The sequence below is a fragment of the Suncus etruscus genome, chromosome 7 (assembly GCF_024139225.1).
Source record: "Suncus etruscus isolate mSunEtr1 chromosome 7, mSunEtr1.pri.cur, whole genome shotgun sequence".
Lineage (NCBI taxonomy): Eukaryota > Metazoa > Chordata > Mammalia > Eulipotyphla > Soricidae > Suncus > Suncus etruscus.
In genome coordinates, this window is record NC_064854.1 from 46,395,692 (window position 1) to 46,414,676 (window position 18,985).

At 38.7% G+C, this 18,985-nt stretch overlaps 1 protein-coding gene across 1 annotated transcript in view; it reads right to left on the minus strand.

Annotated features, from left to right (window-relative positions):
- KIF26B (kinesin family member 26B) overlaps positions 1–18,985 on the minus strand; it is a 318,803-nt gene that overhangs the window by 254,475 nt on the left and 45,343 nt on the right. Inside the window, exon 2 of the mRNA XM_049776648.1 lies at positions 10,273–10,445. Coding sequence (XP_049632605.1) covers positions 10,273–10,433 — 161 coding nt within the window. The 5' untranslated portion in view covers positions 10,434–10,445. The remainder of the gene's footprint in view (positions 1–10,272; positions 10,446–18,985) is intronic.

The window sequence follows — 18,985 nt, forward strand, 5'->3', positions numbered from 1 at the left end:
CACCAGCCCTCCTGGGGTGTATTATTTGACTACATGGAGGAATTTATGGTTTAGAACAGAATGAAAATTAAAGATGTTCCTCTGAAGCTATTAGACTTCTTTTAAATCTATGTAAAACATAAAAACCAAACCTAAAAAAGTGAGAGAGAAAATAGAGATTATGGATGAAGATCATGAAACCAAATTTGATTGTATAATTTGGGTCAATGATTTCCTTTATCCTAAAATACATTTTAGTGTGGATCAAAAAACATGGAGAGTATTTTTATTTGGATTTTCAAAGCTCTGATGAGAGAGCCTGTTTGAGACATCACTCTCCAAGACTTTTTTGTGAAGGGGGTAATCACAAAATTAACAGATTGTAATTTTGAAGCTCCAGGTGTATAGGAAATAGATCTGTTTTTAATTTATGAGCTTCTGTAGCAATAGACATAAACTGAAATGTTCCCCCTGAATGTATAAAGAGTAGTGATGTTTAAATTTACTGCAACTTGAACAATGCTCTCCCCCACCCCAACTAAGCAAGACATAAGCTCCATAAATCAGTTTTCTTCACATGCCCAGCCTTAAGAGAAATAAAGAACATGCAAAGCAGTAAATCCAGCTTGAATCTTGGAGGCTAGGACTGGCAATCGGGACCACAGGAGAAGCTTGAAGATTAATGGTATCTATTTTTATTTTCTCCATCTTTAGTGTGAAAACTAAAACTCAGCAACTTGAGGAATAAAATGATATGTGAGTCTTCAATTTTTTCAGGAGACATGAGGACTATGTGAAATATGTCAACAGGTGGGGACACTGGGAAACAAAGGATGAAGGCAATAGTTAGAAAAAGAGGGGGACAGAAACACAGCACCTAAGACTCATAGCTGTCTTTCTTTGGGTTCCTAAAAACTATATGCATCAAAAACCAGCTTAGGTGGTCTAAACAAGAGTTCTACAAATAGCATGGAATGCAAAGTTTTGGGGGTTAGACTGAGTCTAATTCTGGGTGTGATGGTCAACTTGACTAAGCTATGGTTAGTGACTGGTTGTTTGACTAAGAACCATCTGATGGTTGCCTGGGCAGGTTGGTTTTAGATGTGATGGTCAATAAAACCAGCAGACTGAGTCAAGTGGATTACTCTACATTGTATTCCAGGGAACACTCACTTCAAGTACACAGTTGGGCAGAGTACTAGGTACACAAAGATACCTGCTCTCAGTTATTCCTCAAAGATTCGCCTCAGGGAAAGCACTGGAGGGGGAGCTTGGGAACATACCTTCTCTCTAGGCCAGATCAAAAGAACTCCAAAAGCACTAGATATATTTCTTCCAGGGTAGAGTCCTGATTAATCTCCTAGGAGTGACCTATAGAGGTTCCGAAATAAATGCTCCAGAACAACCTGACATCATTTCTCACACCAAACACTATTCAAAGAGTTGAGAATGAAGTAACAGATCAAGATAGAAAACTGCTTCATATCCTGTATTTTGCATTCTGAAAGAGAAAGAGGAGCAAGAGAATTAGAAAAAATTGAATGTGAACATTTGAAAAATAAGAGGTTGCTGTCTTGGAGAGTAACCTTGTTCTGAATTTCCATGTTGTTGAGAATTGAACTATCCAGTAATGGAAACGAGTACATATCTGTACTATTTGCTCCAGGATTACCATAGCTTCCCTTTACCTAGACTCAGTGTTTAATGTAACACCTGGCATATAGTATGAGCTTTTCAAATGCTGGATGGAAGGAAAGATAAGTAAGTGGGTGGGTGGGTAGACGGGTGGGTGGATGGGTGTATGGATGGAAGGGTGGGTGGGTGGGAAGGAGCATGGGTGGGTGCATGGGTGGATGGATAGATATTTAGTTTTGGCATGAGGATCATATCTGGACATTTTCAGGTATTATTCCCAGCTCTCTTCTCAGGGATTACTCCTGGATCTGCTCAGGGATTACTCCTAGCAGAGTTCAAGAGACCAACTATATGTGATACTTTGAATAAAACCAAAGTTAGCCACTTGCAAGATAGATGTCTTGACCCCTATACCATTGTACAATCTCTTGGCCCTGGATAAGTGGAAAGGTAGATAAATGGAGGGATGGTTTGATGGAAGGAGATATTATGCCAATATTTTATGCAAGTTTCTAGAGAGTCACTTCTGGATAAGGATGAGGTGCTTAGAGGTTTAATTGGGATCTCCCAATTAAGTTTTACAACAGAGAAAGGAACAGCAATGCAGGTCAAGAAGGAAGGTAATAGTAGGTACTTCACTAAGTAGGCTGCTGATGTAGGCAATAGGGACTCAATCCTACTTAGGAAAGCTAGGAGATGAGATATAACATCTTATCCCCAGCAAAGGAGCTGGGGTATTTATCCATTGACTCCCCTTTAGTCTAATTAAGAGCTAATCTCAAGAGGATGGATTATTTTCTAGGTACTATGGTTCTGGTTTTAGCAGCAAGCCTCTTTAAACAGAGTCCAAAAGCTAGACTTTGAGAACCAGAAGGTTTTGTTCAGAGAATGATGATCAGGACACTGGCAGTACATGCTGTAGCCAGATTTGCTCCCCTATTAAGTTTTTGGGGAATCTGAAGAAAATAGTGTTTGAGGGACTGTTGAGGCAGAAAGGAGAAGGTTCTTGCAGCAGGCTTGACCCTGGCATGGTCATACTTCATATATACACTAATTGGTAGCCCATGGCTTTCATTTGCTACCTCTGTCAATTTAATGTGGTAAAGTGAGCTCTTCGAGGATGGAAACAAAGTCTTACTTTAATTTAAAAACACTTGGTAGGGCTAAGAGCATATATAAGGATGTAGGCTGCTTTGCAATTTTCAGAGACAGAGTCTCTAAAATTGTGACTAGCCAGATTCGGAAATATTTTATTCTTTTCATTTTTACCTGGCCAGTTTAGATTGAGTACCAACAAAACATATATGATAATAAATGAAATCTTATTTGAGAAAAATGAACCACATTTATTTTCTGAAGTATCTAATAGACTAGAAATAAATTTTTGAGTGATGGTTTAAATTTGCTCATTTTTTTTTTCATTTCAAGAGGCTTAGCGCTGATTATATCCTTTCTACTACAGGTACCCAAGAGAATTTCTCTTTGTCTCTGCCAGGACTCTTTCTTTCCTTTTCTGGGGTTTAAAAGGACAAACTATGGATGCTTATGGTTTTGGTTTTGGAGGATGCCAAGAAAATGACAGAGGTCATTATTTCTAGGCTCATGAAATTATATTTCCCAAATTTTAGTGTACTTCGTGGGCCTGCTTACAGGAAAAGCATTCAAGTGTGATGCTAAAATCATTTCTGCACAAACCAAATAAAAAAGATTATCAGAAACACTGTACTGCTAAATCAGTTAGAGTCAATAATGAAAAACATTTCATTTCTTTTTTAATGCATCAACATTTATTTTATTATTAATGTATCACTGGGAATGATGATGACTTGGAAACTACACAATGAAATTTGCTATTTTCAAGTACTCTCAAAGTTTCTTTTATGATTTAATTTATTTTCATGTTTTACTCATTTGAAAAGTAAGATAGACCACAGTTATCCAAAAGGTTTTGTTCATCCATTCAGTATTTATTTACTGAGTTCCTGCTGTGTACAAGGTAGGATGCTAACAGGAGTAGGGACTAGACAGTTTCTAGACTTTTGTCTCCTACTATCTTACTATTCAAACAGAGGAAAATAATTCATTATTTCTGCTATAGAGACAAGACAATTAAAATTCCATCCTCTGGAATACCTTTGAGTCCAAAAAGCAAAGACTTCAATTAGGTTTCTTCAACTTCGTATGTCTCCAATTCAGCCAAATTATTCTAACAGTATTCCTTAAATTTCTCCTTAGTCTCTTAAAAAGGATCCAATTGCTTATTCAATGAATAGACAATGTCATGGTCAGATTTGTGTTTTCATCCACAATATCAGCATACTGAATCCAATACCACAATAATACAATACATCTTTAGTTTCTATAATGTCTTCCACATGATTTTATCCCCAAATGCTTTACATACTTCACTAGGACAGATATAGAATTAAAATAATAAATCAAAGCAAGAGACAGAAAGTGAAGAGGTTTATTCAAGGGAGGAAAAGACAGAATTTCAGCAAGACAGGAAAAAGATGGAAAGCACTCCTTTGCCCGCACTAGTCCTATAACTTATAACTCTTCTTTGTTTTAACTCTTTCTTTGATTTGGGTCCCAGGCTCATCTCTAAAATCTCCTCCTCTTACAAAGAGAGAAAAGTACTTGCCCTTCAATAACTTTTCAACATTGCTTGATTCAGTGCTTAGTTAAAATGCCATCTTCCCAAAACATCCTAAAGAGGAAAATGATTTAATTCTTTAGCATTCTGATTGAAGTGATCAAAAAAAGATGTGGAACTGTTTAAAAAACGTGAGTTGCAGGACAGTATGAATTTTTTGCTGCACAATCTCCCCAAAAGGTGGACACTCATTTACTCATCTATTCATTCAACAAATACCCCCTAGCAGAGATAGAATAGGGTCTTTATTTGTTTGTTTCAGGGACACATTGTCAGTGCTCTGGGACTTCTCCTGGCTCATATTCAGGGTTTGCTCCTGGCAATTCTTAGAAAACTATGTGGTACAGGAGGTCTATCTGAGTCTTCAGCAAGCAAAGCATGTGCTAAGACAAAGTCATTTCTTTGGCCATGTAGTTGTCTTTTTTAATTAGAAAGTGTGGATCTTTCTAGGTAACGTTTTGAGGGATCACTGTGGTCTATGGGCCACTTGGTTGGCAGGTTTTTCCCTCTGAAGAATGATGCCCAGTCTTTACTTCTGCCCTTCTAAATATTCATTAGGTTAGATTACCAAGTGCCAAGTGCCACGTAAACATATTGTAAAGCTAGGGTAAAAGCCATTCGCTCACAGAGACTGTTAAGAATTCATTGAATTTTCCTTTGCAGTAAAAATTCTATATCCTTTTAATAGATTCCATGGCAAATCATTTCTATTAGTTAAATGATTTTTACAAAGTTCTGTGTCACTCTTTCATTTAGCATTCACCATAAACCTCTGAAGTAGATATGATATCCCTATTGAGTAGAACAAACTGAACTTTAGAAATGTTGAGTGTTTTGCCTCAAAATCATAATGTCAGTTATAGGTTACAGATTCAATTTTGAGTTATATCATCTTTTTCTCTGTTTTATTTAACTCTTTTTGGGGAGGTTGAGCCACACCGGTGATGCTCAGGGGTTACTCCTGGCTTTGTGCTCAGAAATCACTTCTGACTTGGGGGACCATATGGGACGCTGGGGGATCAAACCATGGTCCGTCCTAGGTTAGTGCATGCAAGGCAGAGAAGCCTTATTGCTTGCGCCACCGCTCCAACCCCTATTTTATCTAATTTTTTTTTCTCCTCACTAATACTGCCCTTTCACCATCATGGAAAAGACATTAAAAATGTGTAGTAAGAGCTAGAATGTCTAATACTGAGACTATTTGATAAAAATCACTAAGATTATTCTTCAGGCTCAAGGAAACTTCTTTGCCTTCAAGCATCAAGGCATGAATAGTGTTTCAACATAGAAAAACTGTGCAATGATTCCCAGATGCTGTGAGCAGATTGCCAACACCCAAATAGACCATCACTCAGACAAACAACTTGTTTAATCATCAAATGCCCTATTTTATGCATTACCTACTGCAGTACATAGAAAGAGGTCTAAATATAATGCACATTTTTAGTAAAGAGCACCAACTCAGAGTGTTTCATGTCCAGCCCTGAGATACTCTTCCTGAGATACTCTGTACAACCCAAACTAGACCAAACCTGGAAGTTGTAGTCCCTTGATATTGGATGTTAGGGCTATCTATCTGAAGTGTTTAGGGTAAATATTCCCTGAGTACAAAGGATAAGAGAGTAGTACATTGTAGAGAATGAATTACAGCACATTTTCTCTGTCTTTCTCTATCTCTCATAAGCTAACAAGTATTTGTTTCTTCATGTGAAAACACCTGAAACTGTTTCCTGTGACACTTGAAATCTGATAACATTAAATAGGCATTTGGTTCCTAAATGTTTTCCTTTCATGCTGTAACTGATGAGTTCAAGTGAGACTATAGTCATTTAACTATAATTCCTAAAAATGTACTTCATCAATATACATAAGTAAGAGTTTTTTCTACTCTGAGAGGTCTGTTGACTTTTCTCTAGGAAAAGTAAAGCTTGCATCTGCCAGGAATAAATAAACAAAAAACTCAGAGAGTAGAAGTCTGACTTCCGATTCAAGCCTTCACAGATACCTACTCTAACACTGCTGAGCGAAGAAAAAAGGGGGGAAGGGATCATACAGGGTATGGGTACGGGGAATTGAACCTGGGTCAGTCATGTGCAAGCAAGCACCTTACCCCTATACTGTCTAACTCCCATCTTACTCTCTCTCCCGATAGGCTTATTTGATTCTTCCCAACTCTGTTCTTGAAGAGGTTGACTTTTATGAATATTTTGCTATTAAAAATACATTCAGTCCTAGACCTGAATCTTCTGGATAAATTTTGTTGTTTACCTCACTCACCATGGCCCCTCTCACTATTGAAATTAATAACCTCCCAGCAGAAAATCAAGTGCTACAGTTATGTGCTTACTTGCCTAAAGATTAAAGAAAGACCTCACTGTACAAGGTTATATATGAAAAGCCTTTACTGCAACTGGTGCAACAAGGAGCTCTTTTAGCTGGCCGTCACCAAGAATGAAGAAATCACTTTTAGATAGACCCTTTCCTCTAACAGTAATAGTTGTGTATCCTCACTGGATATGTACAGAGCACTAAGACTGGACTCCATAAAGGAGCTGATGAGTGGGGCATGCTGGTTCTGAGACAGGATCAAAGAACAAAATACCCCTCTCCAAATGCTGGTCTGGTTCCATTATCATTATGACATGCAGAAATCTGAAGTCTTCGAAATATGTAAAAATATACTTTCAGGCATTTGCTTATATTTATTACATAAAGGAAAAATTTTAAAATTATTGGTAATAAATGCCATGGACATGATTTTAATTGAAAAAAATTATTGTTACAAAGGTTGGGTACCAAATATCAAAGCCACAAACAGAAAATACGACTGTAGAAAGTGATGTCTGTGGATTGAAAAGCACAGGTGCTACAAATCCCAAGAGGTCAGCTGAATTTTAACTTGCCTTTAAAATGCTCCTCTCCTAGATAACCAGTGATCTTCACTATATCTCAGACTCTTGCTCTGAAGATTAAATTCTTCCATAGACTCAATTTATCCACAATTGCTTATAAAACCCACAACTGAAGATGGATATTCCAGTTACTTTAATGTGAAGAACTGAAGTCATCCAAAAGACTTTTTACATGGCAATTTGATACATAATATTGAATCTGCTTCCTTCTCTTAAAATGAGAGTTCTACTATTCAAACTGCAATGCTGGGATTCAACCAAGAGTTTTAATCAGGTTTGGGCACTATATATCAATGGTTTTCAAACCACTTTTTAACACCTGCAGACCAACACCAATAAACATGGTTGAACATGGATTATAGGTTGTAATGTAGCATGTAATAAATTAGGCACGTTTTCCTCCAATTCAATTCCAATCTTTCTCAAATCCTTATCTAGTGAACTTCTCATTTCATCTCTTCAAACTCCTGTGGACATCATGCGAAGATATCCTATCATTTGAATATTTCAAAGCCAACATGTAACTATTTGCTACAGTTCATCTTTTGCCTTCCAAACAAGTCTCAGAGTTCACCTTGGCCAGCCCTTTGCTAGTTCTGATTATTTCCTTGCTAGTTTGTAAATCTTCCTCTGAATATTATGAAACATGCTCTCAACCTCTCTGGGTTCCTTCTCATTTCCGCACTCATGTTCTGGTTCTACAGCTACTGCTGCTTTCCTCCAGAAATGCTTGTTCCCTAAGCACTCCCATCCAAAATACTCCTAAATTCTTTTCTGCTCCAGCTCTTTTGGGATGGTATTGAAGTCCAGGCATGACAGAGAGCCAGAATTCTGATATGGTCATCTTAGAATCATTGCAGGGGTCTCAAACTCGCGGCCCTCCGTACATTTTGTGGCCCTGCCCTAGAGAAATCTTTTTTTGTTTTGTTTTGTTTTGTTTTAGTTGTTTGGGTCACACCCCCCAATGTTCAAGGCTTACTACTTACTTTGCACTCAAGGATCACCCCGACTTTGCCTTCTGCGGCTTTCAGGTAAATTGAGTTTGAGACCCCTGCTTAAGTTTTTTGACCCAAGAGACAATAGAAGGCTTTCTTGTCTACAGACTACACTTGATACATGTTCTAGTTCCTCTACTTTCATCATACTCTGCCACATTAAGGTTCTGACCATTAAAATTCCTATTAATCTGTGTGCTTATGGCATTTCTTCATATATATTCCATGTATCTATTCCCTTCCTTGGATGGCATGGGCATGACCTCCTACAAATACAGGTCAGTGTTTCAAGATAACAGAAATGCTTGTGCACGAATCTAACATGCTGACTCCATTGACAGATAGCCAGCTCACACATATTAACTGTTACTTATCACACATTCAAAGTTGACTCAGCTGTTCCTATAATTAAACATTGCACTAATGAAAATCTCAAATTCAGTCTTCCAACAAACCCCATGTGCTGCTTCTATTGTGTATTAATCCAGAATATTAGCTCTCTATTCCTCCTCTCACTTGATCCTTTCTTAATCAGATCTTTAATTCAACTCACTATTGTACTTTTGTACACTTGTAAAGTAAGCCATACACCATTCCTTCAAGTTGACAAACTAGATAAATCCATCCCAAATTAATAGCTGTACCGGACATTATAAAATATAAACATGGTAATATGCAGACCTGAGAAGTAGCCACTATTCTCATTTTATAAATGAGGACACTGGGGTAGAGTTAAATATTAAATGTTCAACCTACGGGTCTTCAGATTTCCTATTTCATTTGGTATCTTGCTTGAGAATCTTAGGTAGAAATAGTTGACTACAGTTAAATTGAAAGTATCAAAAAGAAGGAGTGGGGCAGGGAGGAAGAATGGTTTCTATTTCTGGATCTACTATAAACTAACTCATAGTTTAACTTTCTTCTTCCTCAGCTTCCTCATTCATAAAATGACAGCATATAAGATGATCCCTGCAGAGCTTTCCCGTTCAGCTGTCCCTTGTCTCATAGCCTGTCTCTGCCATGTTGCTAAAATTAATCAGTAAACATTGCTGAAATACCACGTTTTTGTTTCTTGCATTTTCAAAATTTCTAAGATTAGCTGATCATATTTTATATCAACCCAGAAATCTGCTAAGATTAAAAAAGATTGCATTCAGATATTTTCTTTTTCCCCTCCATTTTTATTAAAATACCACAATTTATAATGCTATTAATTATAGTTTCATGTCCAACACCAGAGTGTCCATTTCTTGTTGCCAGTGTCTCCTCTCTCTATGACCTCTCCTGCCTCCAGCCCAAAGATAAACTCAGTTCTGTAACTATTGCCCTTTTTTTTGGGGGGGGGTCATACCCGGCAATGCTCAGGGGTTACTCCTGGCTCCATGCTCAGAAATCGCTCCTGGCAGGCTCAGGGGACCATATGGGATGCCGGATTCGAACCAATGACCTTCTGCATGAAAGGCAAACACCCTACCTCCAAGTTATCTCTCTGGCCCCCAACTATTGTACTCTTGAAGCATTTCATTTTCTCTAATGAGAAGACTTCTGGAAGCATCCATCATAGGTCTAAATTCACAAAACTCTGTATCCCGTGGTGGCCACTCTCTGAAGCCACCTATTCTAGGGCAGCAGCTCTCAGCCCAAGCAAAACTAAAGACATTTTTGGTCATAAAAGTTTCTGCAACAGTGCCACAGTGGTTCTGAGGATCTAGTGAGGAGATGCCAAGAAATTTGCTCACCATCTCCAAATAAAAAAGACAGTCACCCACAACAAAGGCTTGAGAGGTCAATAGCAGGGCTGGAAAGATAGGATGGGGATAGAGTACTTGCCTTGCATGCATCTGGCCTGCATATTGTCCTCCAAACCCTCCCAGCAGTGATTCCTGTACACAGAGCCAGGCATAAATCCTGAACACTGCTGTGTATGACCAAATAACAAAGAGCAGAAAACAAGATCAATCAAACCATGGCCAAGAAACTTTGTGTTAAATAAAGGATTGCCAACTCTTCCTAGTGCCTTTCAAAAGTGGCCCACACTGGAGGGGGGCCAAGTGGACTCATCTAAAAGACCAGATAGTTCGAACACTTCTCTTACCTTGCAAAGAAGGACGCTGCCACCGATGTGCCCGTGGAAGTCTCATTGGTAACACAAGAGCCCTGGGAGGTTGAGGCTGGAACACTGCAGGCCGAAGGCTTGTCAGCATTGTAACAATTCAGTGCTGCTTCTGTCAGGCCCTCCCGGCCAGTTTCGGTCATCAGCTGGGATATCTGACAAGAAAGACAGAGACTAAGCTCGTGACCGGGGCCCAGTGCATTTTTGTGTGCCACTGACAGCATCATTCTGTTCTGGGGGTAAGGGGAGGAGGTAGAGAAGAAACATGTCCTCACTTGCATGCAGTAATAGATTCCAAATCCATGATACAGGTGGGCTTCCTAGGGCTTCTATTGGGCTATTTTCAAACATTTTAGTAGAATACCTAGTATAATACTTGTTTTCATTAAAAATAATGGAATAAAATTACCCCTTGACATTGCAAGTTTCAATTGTCTATGTCTCTTGGTGGGAAAGTCTGAGCCATTAACCACAATCTTTGCAACCCAAACCCAGACCAGCTACTTTCTTATGAGGGATGACTCTAAATGCTGTCAAATAGAATGGCATAGAGGAAAATATTATTGAATAATAATATAAATAAATCATATATAAATAATATAAATATATAATATATATTATATATATTTATATAATAATATAAATAATATAAATAAATAATAATAAAAAAATAAATCAGCTGATGAAGACCATAAGGAATTGGGCAATATATGATCGGTCAGCTGCTGGAGGAGGCAATCAGTTAACAGGTGACTTAGAGAAGTTCAAACAATAGAGGGCTGGATAAATAGTAATAGGTAGATAAAGGCTTTTTCCTTACATGTGGTTGACCCAGATTTGGTTCCCAGGACCACATATGGTCCCAATACCAGAAAGATCTCAGGGTATAAAGCTAGGAGTGAGCTATGAGCAGAGCCAGATGTGTCCAAATGTGACCCCCCCCCAAACCCCACTCCATCCCTGCCACATACATGTATACTGCCACTATAAATTCTCCATGGGATAGCTTATTTTTATTTTTGAATGTTGAGTCTTTCTAAAGAGTTACCCTACAAACTTGCTAAAACTTCTGCTTTATTTGCAACGATGATCTTTCCATAGAAGTTCTCCTATAAGGAGTGGGGTCCATGATGCCTAAATCAGCATAATATGTTATAAAGAAAGGTCCTTTCAGATGAAATGAGAATTTTATGCATTATTACACTTTCGGAAAGTGTTACTCCAGAACAAATGTAACAATTCTGTGCCAAAATTCTAAGTATAATATTTGGAAAATAAAATACTAAGGTATTTTACTTCATAATTTTAGTTTACTTTCAAAAGGGAAAACCATTTTTTTTCTTTTTTCTTTAACTTTAGTTTTAAAAGATTAATCTTCAGCTAATTCAAACCTCTTATATGCTGACTGGAAAATACTTCAATTGCCTAGAAAATACAAGTACAATAAAGCAAAGATCAGGAATAGTTTCCACTTTGTGACTGAGCCAGGCCAGTAGGTTAGTGATAGAATCTTGTTTGTTAACCTCTGAATATAAAAATATTTGTACTTTTCTTGATTAGCAGAATGGTCGTTAATTACTCAGAGCCCCCATCAATTTGAAAGCTTGCTCTGCTCAAACTCAGGCTTTTACTTGGACAGTGTTAGCATTATCAGCTGAAATTCTGCCAACGCATACTTTTTTCTTTTCTCTCATTCATTTAACCCACTGAAATATAATCCCCATTAGAGACTGAGTTGGAGGCCAAAGGGCATTCCCTTCACTCAGCGAGGGCTGTTATCCCTACAGGTATCCTGAGTCACCACTCTTGGTCTTCCTCTACTGCCGATTGGTTATGGATGCTTCTCAACTAACTGCCACTTTTCCGGAGGAAGGAAGGACAACTGGAGAGAACAGCAGAAATAGGGACGTGAAAATATGGCCAGGTACACTGTAAATGCAGAGGTTCATGACAGCATCTGGTGCAACATTCCAGAACAAAGGCTCATAGCATCAGTTTACTCAATTAGGGCAAGTAATAGAGTACATGATTCACACATGTGAGCCTCTGGTACTATCACAGTATGGTAAGAAACAAAAATGTTTCTTAATAAAGTAACTACAATATGAGATCTGTAGACATAGATATAAATATAGATATAGAGATAAATAGGTATATATATCGATATTAATCTTTTATTTTCTTTATTTCTATTTTATTGGATGTAGGGGCCATACAGAAGAGGCTCCCAAGCCCATGGGGTGCTGAGGATTGACACTAAGACTCCTGCATATAAGCATGTGCTCTAGTCCTTTGCACCATCTCCTTGGCCCAACATGCAGTGATTTTAATACAGAAAAGTCTCTGGAAAAAATCCTAGAATCAGCCACTAAAAGTGTTGTATAATTTGTTACAACTTATATATTGGGTACTTGAGTTCACTATTGTGTCTATCATTTGATTTTCTGTGTGTGTTGCTTCCTTTTCCTTCAGAGTATATTCTTTGCTTTTCGTGTGTGTATTTTTCAGATAGTTCATTTTCTTTTATTGAAGGTTTGTCACAATTCTGCATCCAGCAAATCTATTAGTGTCACTTTTCCAACAGTTTGTGTCACTCCATGTTGCTTTGTCACATTTAATTAAGCTATAAACACTGGGTTTTAAGATATAATTCTATGGCATACTAAATAGACTTCAATACAGTGTAAACAATGTTTATATGCACTGGAAACCTAAAAAATTCATATGACTTGCTTTGTTGTGCTATTATCTTTACTGTGATGGTCTAGAAGCAAACCCACAATAGCTCTAAGATGTGTCTGTAATGTCTATGTAACATGAAGTTGGAGAAAGTAGAATGGAATTACTGCTGTGCTACAACATATGAATTGCCCTTGCCAGTGCACTGCAAGCCCATTGAGAAGCTTCTCAGGTAGAACTGTCTGCAAAAAGCTGAACAGAAACACAGATTTCCTGATGCTGGCAGAGTCCTGAGTCTGGCCCAGGATGTATGCCAGCTTCCTAAGGGTTTATGGATTTCAAAACTGCCAGGACAAATGGAATTCATTGTGCTGTACTCCACTATAAAAGAGCACGATTTTCTATCTGGAAACCATTTAAGACTGAGTATCTTACTTTGAAAGAATTGGGAATTAGTGAACATAGGACAACCAGTTCCCAAGCCAACAGTTAGAACTGTTTAATAAACAGGAGACTATTGCTTTATATTTTTATTTGGAGGAAGTTAAGCTCTACTCAAGAGGTACTCAGGGTTTACTCCTAGATCTGTGCTTACAAATCACATGGAGAGGGTCTCAGAGGACCATATGCGGTGCCAGGGATTAAATTTGGATCAGCCACATGCACCTTACGCACTACAATCTCTCTCCAGCTCAATTAATTGTTTTCAGAACTTAGAGTCGCAGAACATTTCATATCATCAAGATCACTCTCTTTAATGGGAATAGGTGCCTTTTCAAATTTAATATATAGATGTCCAACTGACATCTAGAAAAAATTTTCAGTATTACTTATAATTAAAGAAAAGTAGGAAACAACAAAAGTATAGGGGAAAAGGGACACTTGTACACTGTTAGTAGGAAGCTAAGTTGATAGAACCTTTATAGCAAATGTTGTAGAGTCCTCAAAAAATTAAAAGTCAGGGGCGTAAGCAATAGTAAAGTAATAGTAAAGAGGATGCTTACCTCACATGCGGCTAACCCAGGTTCAATCCCCAGCATCCCAGAAGGTTCCCAAAGCATAGGTAGGCATGATTTCTGAACTAAGAGCTAGGAATGACCCCTGAGTACCACTGGGCGTGGCCCCAAAATTAAATAATTAAAAGTCTACATGGTGGGGGCCAGAGAGATAGCATGGAGGTAAGGTGTTTGCCTTACATGCAGAAGAACAGTTCAAATCCCAGCATCCCATATGGTCCCCCCAGCCTGCCAGGGGTGATTTCTGAGTGTAGAGACAGGAGTAGCCCCTGAGCGCTGCTGGGTGTGACCCAAAAACCAAAAACAAACCAAAAAAATCTACATAGCATGTGGTCCAACAATTCCACTCTTTGGTGTTTATTCAAGAATATATAAACAAGGGGCCGGTGAGGTGGCGCTAGAGGTTAGGTGTCTGCCTTGCAAGCGCTAGCCAAGGAAAGATCGAGACAGTGGTTTGATCCCCCGGCGTCCCATATGGTCCCCCCAAGCCAGGAGCAATTTCTGAGCGCTTAGCCAGGAGTAATCCCTGAGCATCAAACGGGTGTGGCCCTCTCAAAAAAGAATATATAAACAAGAAACTTTTGTTAATATCAAATAAGTTTAATACGCTGCAATAAAAGAAGCCCTAGAAAAAGCTCATGGAATAGATGTTAGAGAACCCCCTCGCACACATCCTCTAGATTCATACTCTATCCCTCAAAACTTAACAGGAACGTGGGACACAACAAAGGAAGTCCTTGTGCGTGTGAACTGCAGGGAGGCCTTCTCACAGGAGCAAGAACACAGTTTCCTACCTGGCCTAATAGGAAAGTGAAACACAGAAGCACAAAAAGTCCACAAGCATTCAATCAAGATTTAAGAGACTTGGTACATATTCAAAGTTAAAATAACTCCAGCTTTTATAGCTATACATATTGTTTTAAAGCAATAAAAAAAGAAACGTTTTTAAGAAAATGTAGCCCCACTATATTCTTGCATCAGCATAGAGCTGATAGAGAAGTGGCAAGTAGATAAAATGTAACTCAGCTATTAAAAAAAAGGATGAAATCAAGCCATTCGTAACAACATCAATGCAGCAATTATGATAAATGAAATAAGTCAGAACATGAAAGATAGTGAATAGTTTCACTCAGATACAGAAGATAAATGAGGAAAATGCACTAACAAAACACAACAAAAATAATTTTATGACGTAAGACACTTGCCTTGCATGTATCTAACTCTGCTTTAATCCCCAGCACCACACACAGTCTCCAAGGAAGTGTTCCAGGTATGGCACCAAATAAACAATCCAAAAAAAAAAATACCACCTTAGACTCTGAGAATATGGTGGTTGTCAGAGGGTCAGGGGAAAAGAGAAATAAGGAAAGGAAAGGGAAGTGGATAAGTCCTGATAATGGAGGTTAGTACAGTGTGGTACCCCTTCTTACTTTTCTTAACCCCTCTTCCTTTTCTTATATGCCTTTAATTGAATAAACATTTTCCCCCAAACTGGAAATTTTTTGAATAATGTAGCTCACACAAGTGTATCTACTATCACAATTAATATATTATAGCATTTTATCTGAGATCTTTTTAAAGAACTATTTTATAAAATTGAAATTGCCCACATCCCCAATCACAGTGCTCTTCCTCCTAACTCTCTCTTTCCAGACATACTTGAGCGATGGTCTCAGTGGAGGCTAGTGGTGGGTTCGCAGAGTGACCCTGCTCATATAAGCTCCCTCCTAAAGCCTAGCTAAGCTTTCCAAATGGTTTTGTGGGGAAATTCTCTCCTCTTTATTTATGTTCCCTCTGTAAGAATAGCCCATATCCTCTGCAGGGATTACAAGCTATCCAAAATCATACATAGTTACAACAGCTAATTTACCCTCCCTCTGTCTTTCTCTTTTTTCTCCTCATTCCCTCTAGACCTCCTGCTGTAGTGGCTTCTCTACTGAAATGTTCCTATTTTTCTTTTGGATCAAGCATTACTTTGGAGATGCTAATGTTTTAGAAAAACCATAGAAACACTCACTTCTGTATCTTTGCCACATTTGTAGTACACAATTACTGGTAGTCCAATGTCTCTTACTGCCCACCTCTGCATACCTGAGACCCACAAAATATCTGACAGGGATTCTCAAGGCAGGTTTACAGCATCTATATGAGTGATTCTTATTTTCTAATGCTCATATCTAATTAAACATTTTCTAAGTTTGTTACATACAAAGGCTTCAGGGGTCCTCAAACTTTTTAAACAGGGGGCCAGTTCACTGTCCTTCAGACTGTTGGAGGGCCAGATTATAGTAAAAACAAAACTTATGAACAAATTTCTATGCACACTGCATATATCTTATTTAGAAGTGAAGAAACAAAATGGGAATAAATACAGTATGTGGCCCGCGGGCCGTAGTTTGTGGACCATTGGAGATCTTCTTTAAAGTCCCTTTCTTTCTATTTTCTTTGATGGCTAGGCTGCCACGTTATCGCCCAGTGCTGTGTTCAGGTTCTGTCATGTGCTACTTCTAAGGCAAAGAGCTGCTACATTTCTGTTCACACGTGCACTTGCTCATTCATTCACATAAACACCATGCATTAGGTTCTTAGTATATGCCAGTAATGGTGGGCATAAATGCCAATATTTCTTGGCCTCCTATATCTTCAACATTTACTTTATTCTCTTGTAAGCTGTATCTAATGATGGTTACTCTTTTTGTTGGTTTTCTGGAGTTTGATTTGGGAAGACCAGACCCAACAGTGCTGAAGGGTTACTAATAAACTGTTGCTTAGAAATCACTAGTTAAGATCAGAGGTATGCTGTGCAGGGGGTTAAAACATAGGGCCTCCTATATGCAAATCATGCAGATTAGTCCTTTGTGATACCTCAATATACAGAGATAGTCCTAAGACAGCTGATCTACAGCAACTTCTCTCTGGTATCTCTGTTTAGCCATATCCTTGCATTTCTGACAAAGAGATCAACTTGTCTCAAGAGGAACAGATGTCACTGATTTAACTTAAAATGAAGGCAACAGGGATAGTACAGAGGTGTGAGCTTCAGAATGCTGGATTCTCACAGCGCACTTCTTTTTGTTTTTGTTTTTGTTTTTGGGTCACATCTGGTAATGCTCAGGGATTACTCCTGGCTATGTGCTCAGAAGTTGCTCCTGGCTTTGGAGATCATATGGGATGCTGGGGGATCGAACCGCGGTCCGTCCAAGGCTAGCGCAGGCAAGGCAGGCACCTTACCACTAGCGCCACCGCCCAGCCCCTCACAGCGCACTTCTTACCAATGTGATATTGTGTTCGTTACTAAAAATATTCGTTTTAACTCCTCAGCCCCAAAACTACCGAGAGATAATACTTCTAGTAAAAGAAACACACAATAATGGCTTCCTGGATAAAACTGGGCTATGAAATAATGACTTCCATCCAAATTCTCTCTGTGGCTCTCAGGAACTGTGACTGCTTATTCAGACATTGGTTATAAAACAAAACAAAACAAAAGGCTAAAAATCCCTCTCTGATAATTTTCTCATGAGTCAAGGATGCTTCTATAACTGCCTCTACTTCTTGGATCAAGTCTCATTTGAAGTGACCAATATTAAGAGAGGTCAATGGCTGGACTAGGACTCCCAATTTATAGGGAGGAAAACAAGAGGCTCAGAGGGGCTCAATGTTTTTCCAAGGCCATTCAGCCTAATTGTGAAATTTAGATAAAAATGCAAGCCTCGAACTCCTTTCTTCATCCTCATTATTATTAACATGACCTCAGTTAATAAAGTTTCTGAAAAAGCTGAGCCCCAGATTATAAAATGTAAACCTTGCAGTAGTCAAATCTCTCAAGAGATTTGTATATGTGCTGCCGAAGTGAGCACAAATCTCTCAAGAGATTTGAAGAAATAAAAATGCTAGGTAGAAACATGTAGCCTGATAAAAAGGCAGGTAGTCTCTAACTTCAAAACAAAAGGCTGTGTTTATGCAAAAATACTTTCTTGGAGGAGCTTCCAAGAAGTGTTTTTAGCCAAGTGTTTGGTTCAAGGCAATAGAGTGGAGAAAAGTGAGTTCACCAGCTCCAGTTTTATGGGGTAAACAGCTAAGACCCAGGGTGAGGGAGAGAAAAGAGGAAAAGGTGGGGAACCTGGGTCAATTCCAACTTGTTTCGGAAGAAGAAACTATTCTGAACTCATTCTTTGTCATATCTCTTCTATGCCACTAAGTACAGAAATCTTCCTCAGAAACTTCGGTTTAAATTTGTAACCTATCTACTCACTTAAAACATTTGGAGATATTTAGGACAACCAATGGATGAGGTAGAGAGGATTCATTTTCTTAATCTTGTCTAATATGACAAGTGCTAGAAGTCATAGTTGTAACTTGCTGAGTGATCCTAATCACACATTTTGGTAGGGCTAGCAGGATTCAAGTTTCACCACAGGATTCAGTTTGGTTTCATTCGGATTAAAATCCAGCTCCCAGCTCCCTGACACAGGGTCATTTCACTAAGAAGCTGTATCTCTTACTGTCAAAACAAGGGATGACTCTTGGAGGAGCAGGAGAGGTAAATTAACCCCGGGGTGGTAGTAAAAGGAGCTGCACAGCAGGAAGAGAAAGCACATATGTGTTTGTTCATGTGTGTATGATGCCTCCAGGGTTCTGTGTGTGTGTGTGTGTGTGTGTGGTGGTGTGTGTGTGTGTGTGTGTGTGTGTGTGTGTGTGTAAGAACCCGCAGCTATTGGTCAATGCAGAGTTCTGTGTGTGTGTGTGTGGTGTGGTGTGGTGTGGTGTGGTGTGTGTGTGTGTGTGTGTGTGTGTGTGTGTGTGTGTGCATAAGAACCCGCAGCTATTGGTCAATGCACCAGGCTGTTTTCCTAGGCTTTCTAGATAAAACTGCTCTCTCTAATAATTTAACCTCAGGCAAGATTCCTGTTTCTCCATCCCATTAAAGTTTTTATACTGTGTATGTGGTACACCATACATGTGATAAATTCAGTTACGATTTTAAACACCGAATAAAG